The 17,828-nt window shown below is 41.0% G+C and overlaps 1 protein-coding gene across 1 annotated transcript in view; it reads left to right on the forward strand.

Moving 5' to 3' along the window:
* CDC5L (cell division cycle 5 like) overlaps window positions 1–17,828 on the forward strand; it is a 52,800-nt gene that overhangs the window by 11,787 nt on the left and 23,185 nt on the right. Inside the window, exons 6-12 of the mRNA XM_024557756.4 lie at window positions 1,539–1,757; window positions 3,585–3,729; window positions 4,895–5,083; window positions 11,980–12,128; window positions 14,420–14,582; window positions 16,108–16,272; window positions 17,552–17,632. Of these exons, the coding sequence (XP_024413524.1) occupies window positions 1,539–1,757; window positions 3,585–3,729; window positions 4,895–5,083; window positions 11,980–12,128; window positions 14,420–14,582; window positions 16,108–16,272; window positions 17,552–17,632 (1,111 nt within the window). The remainder of the gene's footprint in view (window positions 1–1,538; window positions 1,758–3,584; window positions 3,730–4,894; window positions 5,084–11,979; window positions 12,129–14,419; window positions 14,583–16,107; window positions 16,273–17,551; window positions 17,633–17,828) is intronic.

Here is a 17,828-nt window from a genome sequence, read left to right on the forward strand (position 1 = left end):
GGAGAGACTGAGAAACCCGAGTCCTTGGTGCACCAGTGTGGGGTGGAGTTCCCATCTCCCTGAGCTGGGAGGGTGGAGGAGGGGAAGGACTGGGTCTAGGTTCAAATATCACAGACTCTCACTTTTCTTACTATTGGTAGGTTTTTTTTGAAGAAATGTGTCTTCATTGGCTGTAACCCCTTTGGATTCTTTTCAGAGACTTAAAATTGTATTAAAATTTTTTTAAAACTGATTTTCATCAGTTTTGCTAGGAAGTAGATCTGTAGGGTCTCCTCAAGCTAGAAGTTGTTCCCATAATTAATTTTTGTGGATTGATTTTTCCTCCCCCATTACTATTGTGAAGAACTTTCTCATCATTAAATCATTAAAATTATGGCATCATGGGAAAGTATAAATACAAAAGTAAAAATTAAATAAAATTTTAACTTCCAATGATTAACACTGACAATATTTTGGTGGATATCCTTCCCATCTCCCCACGCATTTATTCATTAATAGGTACGCATGTAATTTTCACATGTTGCTCTCCAGCATGTAGACTTTGTAACAGTTTTGAAGTAGTGTGTCTGGGGCATCTTTCCATGTCAGAGTAGATTTATAGGCTTTTTAAATGTTAGATGGATGGCTGTATAATACTCTGTCTTACAGTTGTCTGTAAATTCATTTAACCGATTTCTTGTTGTTGGACATGTAGATGTATCTGGTTTTCCCCTGTTACAAACAGTGCTCCACGGGCAGTTTCACAGCTGATTCCTTGTTCACGTGCTTCTTTATTTCCTTAGGCTAAAGGCTGAGGAGTGAAATTGCTGGGTTAAAAAATGTGGAAAATGTGTTTTCATGTGTATTTCCAAATTGTCTTTGGGAAAGCCATGCCAGTTTACTTTCTTAACTGCCAATGTGGAAGAGTATTCACTTTTAGCACCCTTGCCGTTAAAACGAGACAAAAAGCTGAGTGCTAGCAATTAGATATGCAGAAATGGTACCTATGGATTTGATTTGTGATTTTTAAATTATTAAGTAAACCTTTTGTCCTTTCAGCAATTTGCATTTTTTCCTTAGTGAACTGTTTATTTCCTTTTGTTTTTTTCTCCCCTTTGGGTTGCATTTTTAAAAAACCTGAATAGATTTTTTAATATCTGACCATTGCTAATATCAGTTGCAAACATCTTTTTCCTATTATTTATTTGCCTTTTAATTTTACTTTATGATTTTAAAAAAATAGTGCTACAGAGATACAAAATTTCAAAGCCTTTGCTCTTTTCCTTTGTCTTTTATTTTTATTTGGTGAGTATATTTTCATCCAGAGGTAAGATAACATATTTACTTAAAGTTTCTTGGTTTTTCTTTTTGCTTTAGTGTATGTGTGCATGTGCTCACATACCTTTAAATCGAAATTGAACTTCATTTTGCTGAATAGAGTGAGGTGAGGATGTATTTCTTCCTCATATAACCAATTAGTTTTCTTGACTGTTGGATAAGCCATGTCCCTTCCCCCTGGCACATGCTTTTCAAGGTGATCTTGCGTTCTTTTCCTCCAGGCGCCTCGCTGCCCTCCAGAAGAGGAGGGAACTTCGGGCAGCTGGCATAGAAATTCAGAAGAAAAGAAAAAAGAAGAGAGGAGTTGATTATAATGCTGAAATCCCGTTTGAAAAGAAGCCTGCTCTTGGTTTCTATGACACTTCTGAGGAAAACTACCAGGCGCTGGATGCGGATTTCAGGAAGTTAAGACAGCAGGACCTGGACGGCGAGCTGAGATCGTAAGTGCCTCTCTGGTTTTGAAAATGGGAAGGGACGGTGGGGGTTTCATGGAGGCTAAGCGGTATCCTTGTCAGAGCCAGGTTTTTATTACTTACACATGTAGCCTCTGTGTGCTTTATTTATTCGAGTTCACCCTTCGGAGAAGGTCAGCGACCCTGGCCGTCGTTCTTTTAGCATAGAATGCAGTTTGGATCTCTTGTGATGTCGGCACTCAGCTCTTAGTAAAGCGTCTGCTCACTGAGTCACAGTCTTCATTTAAGATGTACGTACATTTGTGAGCAAGGTGGTGTTTTTACTAACAACCTGAAGGACTCTGTACAAATCCGATCTGGTTCTTTTTGTCTTGTAGTCTAGAAGTTTTCACTTAGAGTAAGTAGGTACATTTATAAAATGTTTGTCTTATAGGGTGCAGAGGATTTTGCCTACTTCAAGGGATTTTTAGAGTTTCTTTAATTCTTATATCTAGAAATTGTGGGGAGAGCCATTTATGATTGCCAAAGATTTTTAGTTTTTTACTTCCTGACTGATACTCCATTTCTACTGCGTGAATAGTTACCAAACAACAGATACCAGCCACTGTGAAACAGGGTCTTTTGGGATATATTCCGTTTTGTTTATTTTTCAAATTAGGGCCTTCCTGTAGGTAGTCTTCCGCAAATACACAGGTTAAAGATGAACACTAATCTTTTGGAAGGCATAGACTAGGTGGGGGACGAGGGGAGGAGGCATTCCTGGAGCTTTAAAGATAGCCTTGAGCCCCTCCTTTGACTTCCTGACAATTTTTTTTGGTGTGATTTGTCTGGACTTAAATATCCTTTTTAAAAATGTTGTGAATTTATAAAATCATAAACAATTGAATGACAGTTTTAAAGGGAAATTTTAAAACTCACAATTTCCCATTTTAAAAAATAGTTTATTTTTTATTTTATTTATTTCCATTACCATTTATTTCCCTTACACCCTCTTCCACCTCCACCTGTCCTCTCCCCTCCACCCTCCCAGTCACCACACTGTTGTCTGTGTCCGTGAGTCCTTTTCTGTTTTTGCTGGATCCCTCCACTCCCCAACCCCCACCCCCACCCCCACCCCAGAGCTGTCAGCCTGCTCTCTATCCGTGAGTCTGTCTCTGTTTTGCTTGTTAGTTCAATTCGTTCATTAGATTCCACATATAAGTGAAATCATATGGCCCCTGTCTTTCTCTGACTGGCTCATTTCACTTGGCATAATGTTCTCTGGGTCCATCCGTGCTGTTGGCAAAGGGGAAAATTTTCCTTTTTTACAGCCGAGAAGTACTTCATTGTATAAATGTACCGTAGTTTCTCCCACTCATCTACGTCATGGTGGACACTTGGGCTGCCTCCAGATCTTGGCTATTGTAAATAATGAAAATTCACAATGTTCTAATTTTGTTCCGTTTATATTATTCCGTTTTCCTTTCTGTATACTTCATCATTTTACTATGTGTCCACACATATTTTTATATAAATGTAAATAACAAAGGAATAGTTTTATTTTTCTTTTGATTTTATATGTGACATTTAGCTTATCATAGCCTTTATAATATATAGTTTTAATATTTAACATTTAAATTACTTAGTGTATCCTATTTCCCTAATAATTCTATTGTTATTCTAAGTCCACATTCCTCTTGAATACAGTGGGTAGGTAATGGTGTAGGGACCAACTTAATGTATATAGTTTTTATGTTAGTAATTTTCTTAGAAATGGGATTATTTTGTTAAAAATGTATGAGTATTTATGTGGCTTTTAATGTTATTGCCTATATGTAACTTTTTAAAATCTCTTCTCCACTTGATCCACGACAGTGAAAAAGAAGGAAGAGATAGAAAAAAAGACAAGCAGCATTTGAAGAGGAAAAAAGAGTCTGATTTGCCCTCAGCTATTCTTCAAACTAGTGGTGTTTCTGAATTTACTAAAAAGAGAAGTAAACTAGTACTTCCTGCCCCTCAGGTAATATAAAAGTACTTTTTTTAATGGTGTGAGCCCATATACTTATCATTTATTCAGCAAATATTTGAGGGCTAATATGCCAAGTTTTTGCTGGGTGCTCAGTGCCCGTGAGAAACTCCCAGTGTAATACGTGAGCACATAAAAACGAGTCCCCGTGGTTTAGTAAGTCAGTGTCGGCTCTTAGTGGTTCGTCAGCAGGGGGCGCTCCAGGCCCCTTTTGGGGGCAGACCAGGATAGAGGTGTCGCGTGGCTCTGTGGGGTGAGGCCGCGTGCTTCCAGTGAATGTTTTGGTGTGCCATACTGACCTTTTTGAGGCAACAGCAGCGAAAATCAACATGGGAGATGTGGAGAAGAGGGAGACACATTCATTCAGCCTGTCACAGTCTCCATCCCTTTGACTTAATTACACTTGGTTAGAAACATGGGAATTTTGAAAGACTCTGAAGATGAAAAAGGAGTTTATATTTATTTTTGCCATAGGAGGGGAACCAGATGAACTCTTGTTCTTCTTTGAGTGGGTCAGGTCTGTAGAATCAGGCAGTTTAATGGAGCAGAGGGCTGGACTTAGGAGGCAGAGGAGCTCCTGTCCCCAGTGAGTGCGCTGGCTGCGTCAGCGCAAGGCCGCGTGGCACAGCGGAATTTGTTAGATGCTGCCGTTCCTCATAATGATAGTTCTGAAGTTGAGATTTTTGCCTGTTTTTTTTTTTTCTTAGTACCCCTTAGGATATTATTTTGGTGAAATTACTAGGATAACACATTTTGATTTTCGTAGGGATCTGTGGATGAGTGGACTCTCTCTGTGATATTTTAACTGGTTTTCAGTCATCCTCCCATACAGTAGTTTTATATAAACTCTAGTGTTTTATGTTTTTGGAATATTATGTTTCTTGATTTAAAAAGATTTCAGCATGGAAATACACACACGACTTTGCAGATTGATAGCATGGAATTCCTCCCCTCCCCACACATATACATTATGTAGGAAAGACTTTAAAAAACTGTATTATGCAAATTTTCAGACCCGCGAAAAGTAGAGAGTGCTTTTTTACAGTGATCCTTGTGTACTCATCACACAGCTTCAGCACTTTCATTTTTTTGGATATGGAAGTTTTAAGTTTGTTGTTCTCCGGTTAAAATATTGCTGATGTGATAACTGTGTCTTTAGATTTCAGATGCAGAGCTCCAGGAAGTTGTGAAAGTAGGCCAAGCCAGTGAAATTGCACGTCAGACTGCTGAGGAATCGGGCATAACAAACTCCGCTTCCAGCACTCTCTTGTCTGAGTACAACGTCACCAACAACAGCATCGCTCTGCGGACGCCGCGGACGCCAGCTTCCCAGGACAGAATTCTGCAGGTCAGCTGTCATGTGGTAGAGGGGGCCTGGCTCTTTGTGTATTGTCCTGGGAAGCGCTATGGAGCAGAACACTGAGTGGCTTGGTTTTGTTTCTTTTAGGGTAGGCAGTTTGAAACTGCGTCCTGAGTGCGTGGATCCTAGAGAGCTCTGTAGTAGGGAAGCTAAATCAGCAGACTCAGTAACTAAGTGGTTTTCTTTCTACATTTATTAAGTCAGAGTTTTTGTTTTGAAACCAGCCCTCTGCCGTCATTAGTCTTTGGTACCTGTCAGCGAAGCCCTGCATTTTAAAATTTCACGTTGCCTAGCAATCCTGGAAAGAAGTCAGATGTGTGTAGTCAGTGATTTCTAAAGCTTCCTTGCATTTCTGTGCTTAGCCTGGCGTAGGCTGCTCTCAGTGCCTCCTCCTTTCCTCTCCCTAACACCTGAGTATGCAGCTCTTTGTGTTTTTAGGGCGTCTGCATGCCAGAGAACAGCCAAACCTAGCAAAACACTTATCGAGTCCTTTATTATTGCCCTTATATCATTTTCTTTTTTCTAATGGCCACAAATATCATTTTAAGGTGCTGATTCAGTAGTCAAGTAATCCTGTAGGCTTAGTAAGAAAACAGTTGCGTCCCTTATTACTTGTTCTCTAGAGGTGCCAGTTACAGCTCTGTTTTTCTTACCACCTTACTGCTGAGACACTTGTTATAGGTTGATTTTTATCGCCCAGTTTCAGGCATTTTTTTCCACCCAGAGTTTGAACATTTGGCTTCCTTACATCCTCTGCCTCTATCGTGCATGCACACTCTTTCCATTCCCTCATCTTCCGTTACAGTGTATCATAATTTTGGTTAGCTCCGCAATCATGGTTGATCGCGTGCCTGTGTAAACCGTATTCAGTGCTGAGCCACAAAGTGCTGTATAATTACGTTACTGCACAGTATTTTGGGTTTTTTTTGTTAATACTTGTTTTATTCAGCTGTTAAATTTTCTGATTACTTAGCACTAATTCAACTCTAGACTTTACATTAACTGTAAATCTCTTGTAATCTGGGCAAATGTTAGGTATTCCTATCTTTGAAGAAGATTTTCCCAGAAATTCTGAATGTTGTACTCTCGACTGATTACTCTTTTTTTTTTTGACCATCTGTATCCATTTATTTGGGAAATTGCTTTGCCTGTAAACTAACAACTGATAAGGCACATTGGTGCATGATCATGGGAGATGAGGGAGAGAGACCAGTCTAAGGATCCCAGTAAAGGGACAAAGTATGGAAAGCTTCTTTGTTTCCCCCTCCCTTTCCATACTCCAGGAACACAAAGAGCCACACACTTTAAAGTCCAATTGGCCTTCTCTTCGTGGGCCGATTACCTGGATGCTTTTTAGATCCCATTCACAGCCGGCTCCTCCTGACTTCCTTTCGCCATCACCCTAGAGAGTCCCGTATACTTCTTTCCTGGCTCCCGCGACTTTGACTTTCTTGGTTTACTCCCTTGTTAGCGAAACAGCCTGCAGTAGCTTTCCAAGGAAGCATTCATGGAAGATAGAATTTTTAAGACTTTGCATATCTGTAAATTACTATTCTACCTTTTTGTTTGATTAATAGTATAACAGGGTTTAGAATTCCAAATTCAAATGATTTTTGTTCAGTTTTTAAAAACTTTTTAAATACAATTTTTAATTTAATGTAATTTTTAAAATTATATTTTATTGCTTATGCTTTTACAGTTGTCCCAATTTTTTCCCCTTTGCCACCCCTCCACCTAGACCCTTTCTACTCCCTCAGGCCGTCCCCACACTGTCGTCCATGTCTATGCGCCATGCACATATATTCTTTGGTTACTGTACTCACTGTGCTGTCCTTCACATCCCATGCCTACTCTTTAACAACCAATTTGTACTTCTTAACCCCCTCACCTTTTTCACCCAGCCTCCTGACTCCCCTTCCATCTGGCAACCCATCAAAACATTCTTTGTATCTATGATTCTGTTTTTGCTCTGCTTGTTCATTTATTTTGCATTTTAGATTTAATTGTTGATAGCTATGTATTTATTGCCATTTTATTGTTCATATTTTTGATCTTAAAGAAGACCGTTTAATATTTCATATAATAATGGTTTGGTGATGATGAACTCCTTTGGCTTTTTCTTGACTGAAAAGCACTTTATCTCTTCTTCATTCTAAATGAAAGCTTTGCTGGTTAGAGTAATCTTGGTTGTAGGTTCTTGGTTTTTATCACTTGAATATTTCTTGCTATTCCCTTCCAGCCTACAAACTTTGTTTTGAGAAATCAGCTGACAGTCTTACAGGGAGCTCCCTTGTAGGTACCTAACTGCTTTTCTCTTGCTGCTTTTAAGATTCTCTCTTTATCTTTAACCTTTGACATTTTAATTATGATGTGTCTTGGTGTGGATCTCTTTGGGTTCATCTTGTTTGGGACTCTCTGAGCTTCCTGGAATTATATATCTATTTCTTTCACCAAGTTAGGGAGGTTTTCTGTCTGTTTTTTCAAATAGGTTTTCAGATTCTTGCTCTCTCCCCTCGTTCTGGCACCCCCATGATGTGAACGTTGGCACACTTGAAGCTGCCCCAGAGGCTGCTTACACTATCCTCATTTTTTTTTTGGACTCTTTTTTCTTCTTGTTCTGATTGGGTGTTTTTTGCTTCCTTATGTTCCAAATCACTGATTTGAATCTTGGCTTCATCCACTCTCCTGTTGATTCCCTGTAAATGGTTCTTTATGTCAGTTAATGCATCCTTCGTTTCTGACTGGTTCTTTTTATGGTGTCCATGTCCTTTTTTGTACTGTGGAAGTTCTCTCTGAGTTCATCTGCTTTTCTCTAAGTGCATGCAGCACCCTTATAACCAGTGTTTTGAACTCTTTATCTAGTAGATTGCTTGGCTCAATTTTGTTTAGCTCTTTTTCTGGAGTTTTGATCGGTTCTTTCGTTTGGGCCATGTTTCTTTGTCTCCTCATTTAGGCAGCCTCCCTGTGTTTGTCTCTATGTATTAGGCAGAGACAACTCCTTGTCTTGGTAGGGTTACCTAATGTAATTGGTGTCCTGTAGGGTCTGGTGACCCAGCCTTCCCTATCACCCAAGCTGAGTACTCAAGGTGTGCCCACCGTTGGTCTGTGCATACCTTCCCCTTGTAGTTGAGCCTTGAATGCTGTTGGCAGGTCAGTGGGAGGGATTAACCCAGGCTGATCAGGTACAAGGACTGGCTGTGACCACTGACCACCAGCCTTTTACTACTGTGAGGATCAGCTATGCAGGTGCCCACTGCATAGAGCAGGACTTAACTTCAGCAGGGCTCTGGTGCCCGCTGAGTCTGCCCCTTGTGTGTGTCACTTGTGGAGGTGGTTGGGTGGTGGTACTCTGATGTGGTCTGGAGCTGTCCACTGGGTGCGATGGCTCTAGGGCCTCCTGGGAGGTGCAGGCCAGGGTGTGCCACCACCTGTGTTCTGTTCTGGGCCACCTGGCATAAGCTACAAAGTGATCTGCAGATGGCTGCTACTTGTGCTGGGCTTCGAGGTGCCCAGGCAAGGCCAAGCTGTGAACCGAGGCCAGCTGCTGCTAGTGCCAGGCCTGGTGCCACTTAGCAAGTGGTACAGGGCTCGCTGAGTCCAGATGCTGCTTGTTTGAGAGGATTTAGGATAATCTGAAGCAGGAGCCCAGGCAAACCATTCATATGGAAAAGCCACTATTAACAATTGGAGGGGCCGGAAAGTTGGGTGGGGAGGAGCTTCAGGGAATGATCAGGGTGGGGCAAACAGTGTGAGCCGGGTTGATGGAGTCTCAGATATGGCCCCTGCCTGCCAGCTCTGTGGGGGGGAGGGATCAGAAAAGGAACAATGGCCTCTGCTACACTTCTATCAGGGAGAAAGCTGTCCCCCAGCTCTCGCCCTGATGCCAGACACTTCAGTTCCTCCCTGTATGCCTCTGTGCCTTTCCGGCTGCTGCCCTGATGCTGGCGCTCAGAGGGAGCGAGTCTGAGTAAGTCTGTGCACAGGCCCTTTAAGAGGAACTGCCTGGGAAGCCAGTAGTTCTGTCTGCCACAGCCTCAGTCCCTGCTGGTTTTTACAGTTAGAAGTTATGGAGACACATCTTCCTGGTACTGGAACTCTGGGCTGCGGGGCCTAGTGTGGGGCTGAGACCTCCTCGCTCCCGAGATATCCCTCTTGATTTTTATCCACTATGAAGCCAGCCGGTTCCGTGTTTCTGCCCCTCCTCTCAGTATCGATGTGATTTCTTCTTTAATTCCATAGTTGTAGGACTCGATCCAAGTCAGTTTCCGGTGGTTCTGAATAATGGTTGTTCTGTAGTTCAGTTGTAATTTTGATGTGTTGTGGGAGGAGGTGAGCCGTGTTTACCCAGGCCGCCATCTTAGCTTTCTCCTTATTTTTGATTTTAGAGAGAGGGGAAGGCAGTGAGGAAGAGAGAAAGAAACACTGATGTGAGAGGGGAGCATTGACTGGTTGCTTTCTGTTCGTGCCCCGAGCTGGGACCAAACCTGCAACCCAGGCATGTGTCCTCACCAGGGATCGAACCGGTGATCTTTTGGTTTGCGGGACGACTCCCAACCTACTGGGCCAAGGCAGCCGGGGCGTTGTTTGTTTGGTGTTGAAGGCAGAGCTGCAGTGTCTTCAAGCTTCCATTGTTGCTGTTGAGACCTCTGGTGCCATTCAGGTTGTTAGTAGGAAACCTGTTTTCTTCTTTCTCTGGAAGTTTATATGAGCTTTTCTTTTTCATAAGCATGTTTCTTGGTGTGGGTCCGTTTTTAATCATTATGCTAAGTACTTTGTGGGTCTTTTCATTCTGGAGACTCATGGCCTTCAATTCTGGGAAGTTATTTTGAAATTAAAAGAAGTTTCATTTCTTTCATTGATCTGTTTGTTTTCTCTGTGAAACTCAAATTTTCCTTATTTATTCCTATCTGGTTTCCTGTCTTAATTAACTTTTTGACTAATTGCTAGGAGATTTTCTGAATTTTATCTTTTAAGATTTCTACTATCATATTTTTAATTTCCAAGAGTTATTTTTTAAATGTGTTCATTTTTTTAAGATTGCATTCTTACATATGAATATCTTCTCTTATTTCTGTGAGGCTATTAATGATGGTTTTGTTTTGTTTTTATAGGTTTTCTTTTCCCTGCATAGTCTTTAAGTTTCTTTTGTTAGTTTTATTCTCGATCTTTCATATGAGATGTGTTTCCTTAAATATCTTTTGGTCTTTGGCTCTGTGCCCGTGACTAGGGGTAGTGGTGGGGCAATTAAAGCTGATCAGAAGTTCGTTGTGTGTGGTGAGGGCTCCTTGGCTCTGGGCTCCCTGGTCGGCTGAACTTGCTGGGGTGTTTCATAGGGGAACTCTTGATGTCAGTGTTTCTAGGTCTTTTCTCCTGGGTTGGTCAGATTCCCTAGAGAAGTAAGTAGCTTCCGTTCCCTGCCTGGAGGGCATCAGGTTGGCCAGCCTTTCGGGAACCTAGATGGGGCAGAATGCTCTGTATTTGGAATAGCAGAAAGAACACACAAAGTTGGTAGTGTGAAATTTAAGGTTCTTTTCACAAATAGTGAATAATGAAATGTCTTGCTCCAGTTATCTTCGTTTTGCCCCAGATCTTAGTGGTTTAAAATGTTTTGTAATATAGGAATTCAGACAGGGCATAGATGGAATGGCATGTGTCTCCTCCATGACGTCTAGGGCCTCTGCTAGGGTGACCCCGCATTTGAGGGTAACTTGATAGATAGGGCCTGGAATCACCTTTTTTCCGTGTTTGTGCTTGGTGCTGGATGTGGGTTGGGTCCTCACCTGGGAATGTGGGCTGAATTCACGCTTGGCCTCTCCATGTGGCTTGGGCTTTCTCACAGCATGGTGGCATCGAAAGTTTGAACTTACGCCATGGTCTCTCAGCTCCAATGTGAGTGTTACAGTGAGTGTGGTTGGAAGCTGCGTTTTTTCTACCATTGCCTTGGAAGTCAATCAGCATCATTCAATGCTGCATTTTGTTAGTTATAAGTGAGTCCACCTGGATTCAAGAGGAGGGGACGTAGACCCCACCTCACAATGGAAGGAGTGTCAAGGTTGGATTATAACAAGAGCATGTGAGATGAGAGATAATGGTCATGAGTTTCTTTAAAAATAACAGTCTCTTCAAGGAACATGAATAAAGGTTCCATGGACAAAGACAGCGGGGATGAGGAGGATTGAATGTGGGAGGTGGGGTGTGGGCAGGGCAGAGGAGAGTGATGGGGGGTAAACGAGGACAAATGTAATTGAACGATTAAAAAAAGAAAAAAATAACAGTTTCGTACAGAGCCGAAGTTGGGTGCTGAGAGACTTGTAGGAACCGTGTGATAGTAGTGAATACCGGGTTACAGTGGGGGGCTGAGGTCGGGCAAGGCTTGGGAAAGGAGCCTGCCCGCGGGAGTTTCCTTACGAAGTGGACAGGCCCGTTGGTAGTGTCTTAACTTCCCAGTAGGAGAATCTGAGGTTCAGAGAGGCTAATAAAGACTAGAGGTGTGATTAGTGGTAAAGCTACATTAAAGTTGGGTGTTCTGACACTTAGCATGAGCTCACGTTGGGAAATTGGAATTCTTAGTTCTTTATGACTATAAAGAGGTTTGGCACGGGTAATAGAAGCTTTTGGGTAATGGTAATTTCCTATGTGAGGCCACAAAAGCATTTCTTGACATAAAATCTTTGTTCTTAAACTTCGGGGGTACCACATCAGGTTGACAGAGGGAATGCAAGTATTGAACTCACTGTGGCCCTGTAGTCGTTTTCTCTCTTGGTTTTTACTGAGAAAATGTCTTAAGAATTTTGCCTGTTTTCAGATTTGAATAGTAGGTCCAGACGAGAGGATTCTGCTCTTCCGTCTACTCTGTTAAAATACTCTGCTTTCTTGTTGATCAGGAAGCCCAGAACCTCATGGCCCTGACCAATGTGGATACCCCATTAAAAGGTGGACTTAACACACCCTTGCACGAGAGTGACTTCTCGGGTGTGACCCCACAGCGGCAGGTTGTACAGACTCCAAACACAGTTCTCTCTACCCCGTTCAGGTATTGTAAATAAACAAACGTTTTCTGTTTTAGATAAACTTGAATCGGAGGACTTGGACACCATGTTTGCTTTAGTAATGTTAACAGAATGGAAAAAAGTGATCAACTTGCCTTTTTGATTTTTCCTCACTCATAGTACTAAATAACATAATAGTATCCAGGAAATGGTTAAATACTATGTGGAGCTCCCTTCTTTTTGCAGTTTCTGATGCTAACACCTTGTTTCTGAATACTTGTTATCTGATTTAAAAGAGCAAATCAATCCATTGTTAATGATCATTTGGTGAATTTGATAAAAATTGTAGTCCTTTTTATGTATGTAATATGGTTGCTTTTACTCCCACATATATTTTTATTTTAATCATTTTTATATTCAGTCATAGTTGACATACATTATTATGTTAGTTTGAGGTGTACACCCCAGTGCTTAGACATCACGTGACTTGTAAGTGATCTTGCCGATGCACCCGCCTGACACCACACGTAGTTGTTAGACTGTTGTTGACCTTACTTCCTGTGAGTACTTGGCATCCCAGTGACTGCTCTTTAACAGCCAATTCGTACTCTTCATCCCTGCACCTTTTTCACCCGTGCCCAACCTCCCTCCCGCCTGTCAACTGTCAGAACATTCTCTGTGTCTGCGATTCTGTTTCTGTTCTGCTTGTTTGTTTTTTTTTTTAGATTTAATTGTTGATATGTATTTATTGCCATTTTATTGTTCATATTTTTGATCTTGTTAAAGAAGACCCTTTAACATTTCTCCCCCAACATTTCATTCTGAAAATGTTTAACATTCAGAGAGGTTGAAAGAATGACAAAGCAAACATCTCCACACTCACTGCCTAGATTCTGCAGTCGTTAACATTGTACTATATTTGTCGTTAACATTGTACTGTATTTGTTGTATCACATACTCATCCATCATTGTTAATCCACCTTATTTCAGTGCATTGCAGAGTAATTTGCAGGTATCAGTTTATATCACACCTAAGACTTCCTTGTGTGTATCATTAACTAGATTTAGGGCTTAGTATCTGTTTGCATTTCTTTTGTTCTAAGCTACTGTGTTTTAAAAAAGAATTTTTAAGATACAGACATCATAGAAGCAAATCATACTTAAATGGAATATGAGCCTTTCAAGGTTGGAAATATTTGGGGTTTCTTTTAACTTTAAACATCAGGATATGTCCTCCCCCTGGTTGCTTAGTACGGGAAGCTTCCATTCCAACTGTAGGTTGCAGCAGGGGCAAGAACCGTGAGCGGCCACGTGCTCATGTATCAGCAGTTCTTGCAAGGCTTGTATGAGAGCCTGACTCCCTTTTCCTGTGCACTTGTTGTGTCTCCACTACATGGTGGGCTCCTTGGGGGCAGGGACCAAGTTTTGTACGATAATACCTCACCTCTGGGGAACAGCTGCCTGGCACACCACCTGTCTGGAACACACCCAAGATACAGGAAGTAAGCAACCAAAATAAAAAAGGCTTTGAAGATTTAAAATTTAAGTTGCAAAGTCTATGGACTTTATTCCTAAGAGATTCTATTAGCTGTCATTCAGAACCATTTATATTTAGATACGCTTCCAAACAAAATTTGAGGAAATGAGCAACATGGAGTATGCACACTGAGGATAATGATGGGATAGCCAGTAGAGACAGGGAGGATGGAAATGGAAAGACGAAGACCCGGAACTCAGAGAACCTGGGGTCTTCGACTGTGGTAGCTCTCCTCTCTGGCCGCTGGGTGTTCTTAGCCACCCTAAGCATCGAGAAAAAGTTGAGATAATGTTCGAGGGACCTAGTTTATAAAGGCAAGAAACGTCAAATGTAATGTCTTTATTTGAAGTCGTTAAAATAAAAAATACTATTTATAAGTACTAAGCTAGCTGAGCCAAACCTTTATTGATACTACTTTTTATCTAAACCCAAGGATATGCTTACTGATTTTAGAGAGGGGAGGGAAGGGAGAGAGAGGGAGAGAAACATCAGTGTGAAAGAGAAACATTGATTGTTTCTCTTATGTGCCCCAAACTCGAAACCTAGGCATGTGCCCTGACTGAATTGAACCCGTGACCTTTCGGTTTACGGGACAATTCTCCAACCAACTGAGCCACACTGGCCAGGGCCAACCCTTTATTTTATCTTAGAGCTCTAACCTAAAACCAGGTAGGAGACACAATTTCTGGAATGCTTTATTTATTGTTTGCCTTGGAAAATAATTGATGTGAAAAACACTTGAAAGCACAATACAAATAAAAGCAGCACTTTTATGAACTAGAGTTTTTGTCTTCCTAGGACTCCCTCTCACGGATCTGAAGGGCTGACTCCCCGGAGTGGGACAACTCCCAAACCGGTTGTCAACTCCACCCCGGGCAGAACTCCCCTTCGAGACAAGTTAAACATTAACCCTGAGGATGGAATGGCGGACTACAGTGATCCCTCCTACGTGAAGCAGATGGTACCTGCCAGTTCCCTTTGCCTGCTCTTTAAAAAATTGTTTTTGTGTTTTTCGGGTGCCGAGTTAAACTTCCCTTTCCCCTCCGGTCAGTGCACAGCACATGTGTCTTAAGAATCTATGGACATCAGAAAAGGAAAATGATTACCAGTACTTAAGAAGGGAAACTTTTGATCTCATATGCCTATTTTTTTATTATTAATGTGTTTGTGGATATTGATTATGTCTATAGTAATTCTCCTTGTGTCTTTTATGATTTTAATTTTTTATCATTTACTAACATACTGTCTGAATGATACATTTATTTAAAAATTTATTTCTGTAAAATAGTTTTGAATGCCTCAAATTAGATTTTGACCCTTAATTCCTTTGTTTGTTCTGTACTTCTGCAAGGACAGTCTAGACGTCAAAGTCAAATCAGTTTGATGTTTGTTGCTGAAATTAGTGAAGTTTTCTTTCATATGCTTTGCATGATGATGTAGAAAGGAATTACAAAAAGTTGCAGTTTTGCTCTGCCCCTGTTACTGTTTTTATTTTATCTCTGTTAGGCCTTATTATCTGATGTCACAGAAAATCATTGTGAAATACTTACTTTTTTAATGAGTTCCAGTGATGCAGACCTGCTTTCAGTTTACAAACTCTCACTTCATGTGTAGATTCAGGTAGAGTTGTTTTAATGCCAGAATTGACATCAACCAGTGCCAACTGAAGAGCCTCATGCACGCAAAGCACAGGTCTGGATACTTCAGGGGATCCAAAATTGAGTAAAGTGATTCTTTGTCCTAAAGAAGTTAATGCTCCGGAGAGATTGGCAGTACTAAACCAGTTTAAAAAATAATTGTAAGAACAAAGTAAGCTCTTGGAGTAAAACCAACGTGCTTTTAGGGTGGCCAGAGAGAGAAATAGCACTTGTAGGTGGGTACTCCAAAAGCCTTGCTTGGTGGGGAGTGCTCAGAAGAAGGGTGGCGGCCGTCCCGGGTGGAGGCCACGGCCTGAGTGAGCAAGGAGCGCGTCTTGGCAGCTCGTCTGACCCTCACACCTAGCGTTCGCATGATGGAGCAGTGGGGAGTGAGATGGAAAGGGGGCCCGAGGACACACTGGGGAAAGCTTTGGAAGCCAGGCAGTTGCCTTCCTGAACAATGGGCTGCTTTTTGGCCCACATATGATCTAATCTTTCTATTAAAAATACACACATGGGCACACACACACAGATTCAGGCATCTTTTCAGGTTAGGTTTTTATTAGTCCAAGGACAAATTGAGGAAATCCTGAAGGACTTTTTTTTTTTTCCTTGCAGAAGTACTTCCCAAATGAGAATATCCCAGAGTAACTTCACTGATTCTAAATTGATTCATTTTAACGCAGGGAAGAAATGGAGATAGAAATTTAAAAACTTGTCTCAGCTCTGAAGTTGGGGATCATTTTCTAGAATTAAAATTAGGCTAATTATTTTTTAGAAACCTTAATAGACTATCGGTTGCATACCTAAAGTGTATGAATTCAGAAGGACCAATTTTTTTTTCTACAGGAAAGAGAGTCTCGTGAACACCTCCGTTTAGGGTTGATGGGCCTTCCTGCCCCCAAGAATGACTTTGAAATTGTGCTGCCTGAAAACGCTGAGAAGGAGCTGGAAGACCGTGAGATAGATGACACGTACATTGAAGATGCTGCTGACGTGGACGCACGAAAGCAGGTCAGTGATTGTGAGGGAAGGGAAGGGAGTGTGAGTTTGCTGGATGTGTCAGTAGGCTGAAGGAATGAAGAATGGCCATGAAATATCTCAGGATCTCTGCTCAAAAGTTTTTTTCAATATTTAAAAACATTGTCCTAAAGTAAATTACCAGTATACATCATTAATAGTATATACTCACATAATTAATAATATACTCAGAATATCTGGATAAGCATTCTTAAAATGTATATGTGTATGTCAATTTAAATATCTTTTGTCAAATTCGTTATATTTCCTTAAAATACACATAAGTAGTCTTTTAGACATTGCTTATCACTCTAGCCAAGAAAAAGTGTTACTGATCAGTCTTAAAAACAAGTACATTTTGGACTGATTGAGTAAATGGTGTGAGTTCAGTGTGAACTAATAAAAAGTGTGGATTTGGGAATTTAGAGAGAGAGTGCCAGAATAATAATGGTAACACTTCGTACCAACATATCTTATAGCTAATTACTTTCTCACTTGGACATGACAACCTGGTGATGTATACAGGATAGGTGCCAGCTTCATTTTAGAAAAGAGGAAACAGGCTCAGGTGAATTAAGTTCACTTTCCCAGGTCTCAGGGCTGGAAAGTGGTGAACTTGAAGTAAAACTGAGATCGTGTGACCCCTTTCAGGAATTCTTCTTCAGTCTGTTTCAGGATGGTTTTAGAAGTTGAATAATTAACGGGGTTGGAGTGAGAATGGCATCAATGGAATCATATTTCAGAGGAAACCACATGAATGTGCTTTTTGGTGGGGAATATAATAATACTTCCTGTGTTCAGTCCTCTTAGCTACTTGGAGATAGATACAGATACATTTACTCAGAAATGGTGTGAAATTCTAATGTGTTATCCCACATTATTCATAATTTGAGAATCAGGAAACAGCACATTCGTTGGCTGGATTTTTAAATTAAAAAAGGTAGCTTTGGGGTGAAAGAAAACGGTTGTGTGGTAGGAGGAATAGTCCCCTCCAAGTTAGGGTTCCGACTTAGACAAGACAAGGACAGTTACCCGATGGACCCAGCCGCGGACGTTTGGAGAACGCTCCAGTGGACACTGGAAGTTCTTAGTTTCTGTTTCACTGCGAGAGTGAATAGATTAACTTCTGCTGCCTTACGTTGCCTTTCTGCAAACCTACAGATGTCTGCAGCTCTAGTTCTTCAATACACATGCTCTTACAAAGTGTCCGGCTTTATTGAAATGTGTTAAATACTGCATAACAGCAATAATGGATATAAACATAATTTTTTAGGCCATGCGAGATGCAGAGCGTGTGAAGGAAATGAAACGAATGCACAAAGCTGTCCAGAAAGATCTTCCAAGACCATCAGAAGTAAGTGTGAGAATTTTCGGCCTAGAAGTTTTAAGTTTCTTTTCATGTGGTTGATGTTTTTTACATCATTCATAAAGTCCATAAAACAAAATTCTCTTCACTCTTTGGAATATAGTAAAACAGTTCCCAGATGCAGTCACTGGTGCAAATAAGATTTTAGAAGGGGGAGGGGATTTCTTTTAAAAACGTGTAACTG

The sequence above is a fragment of the Desmodus rotundus genome, chromosome 11 (assembly GCF_022682495.2).
Source record: "Desmodus rotundus isolate HL8 chromosome 11, HLdesRot8A.1, whole genome shotgun sequence".
In the NCBI taxonomy this organism is placed as follows: Eukaryota; Metazoa; Chordata; class Mammalia; order Chiroptera; family Phyllostomidae; genus Desmodus; species Desmodus rotundus.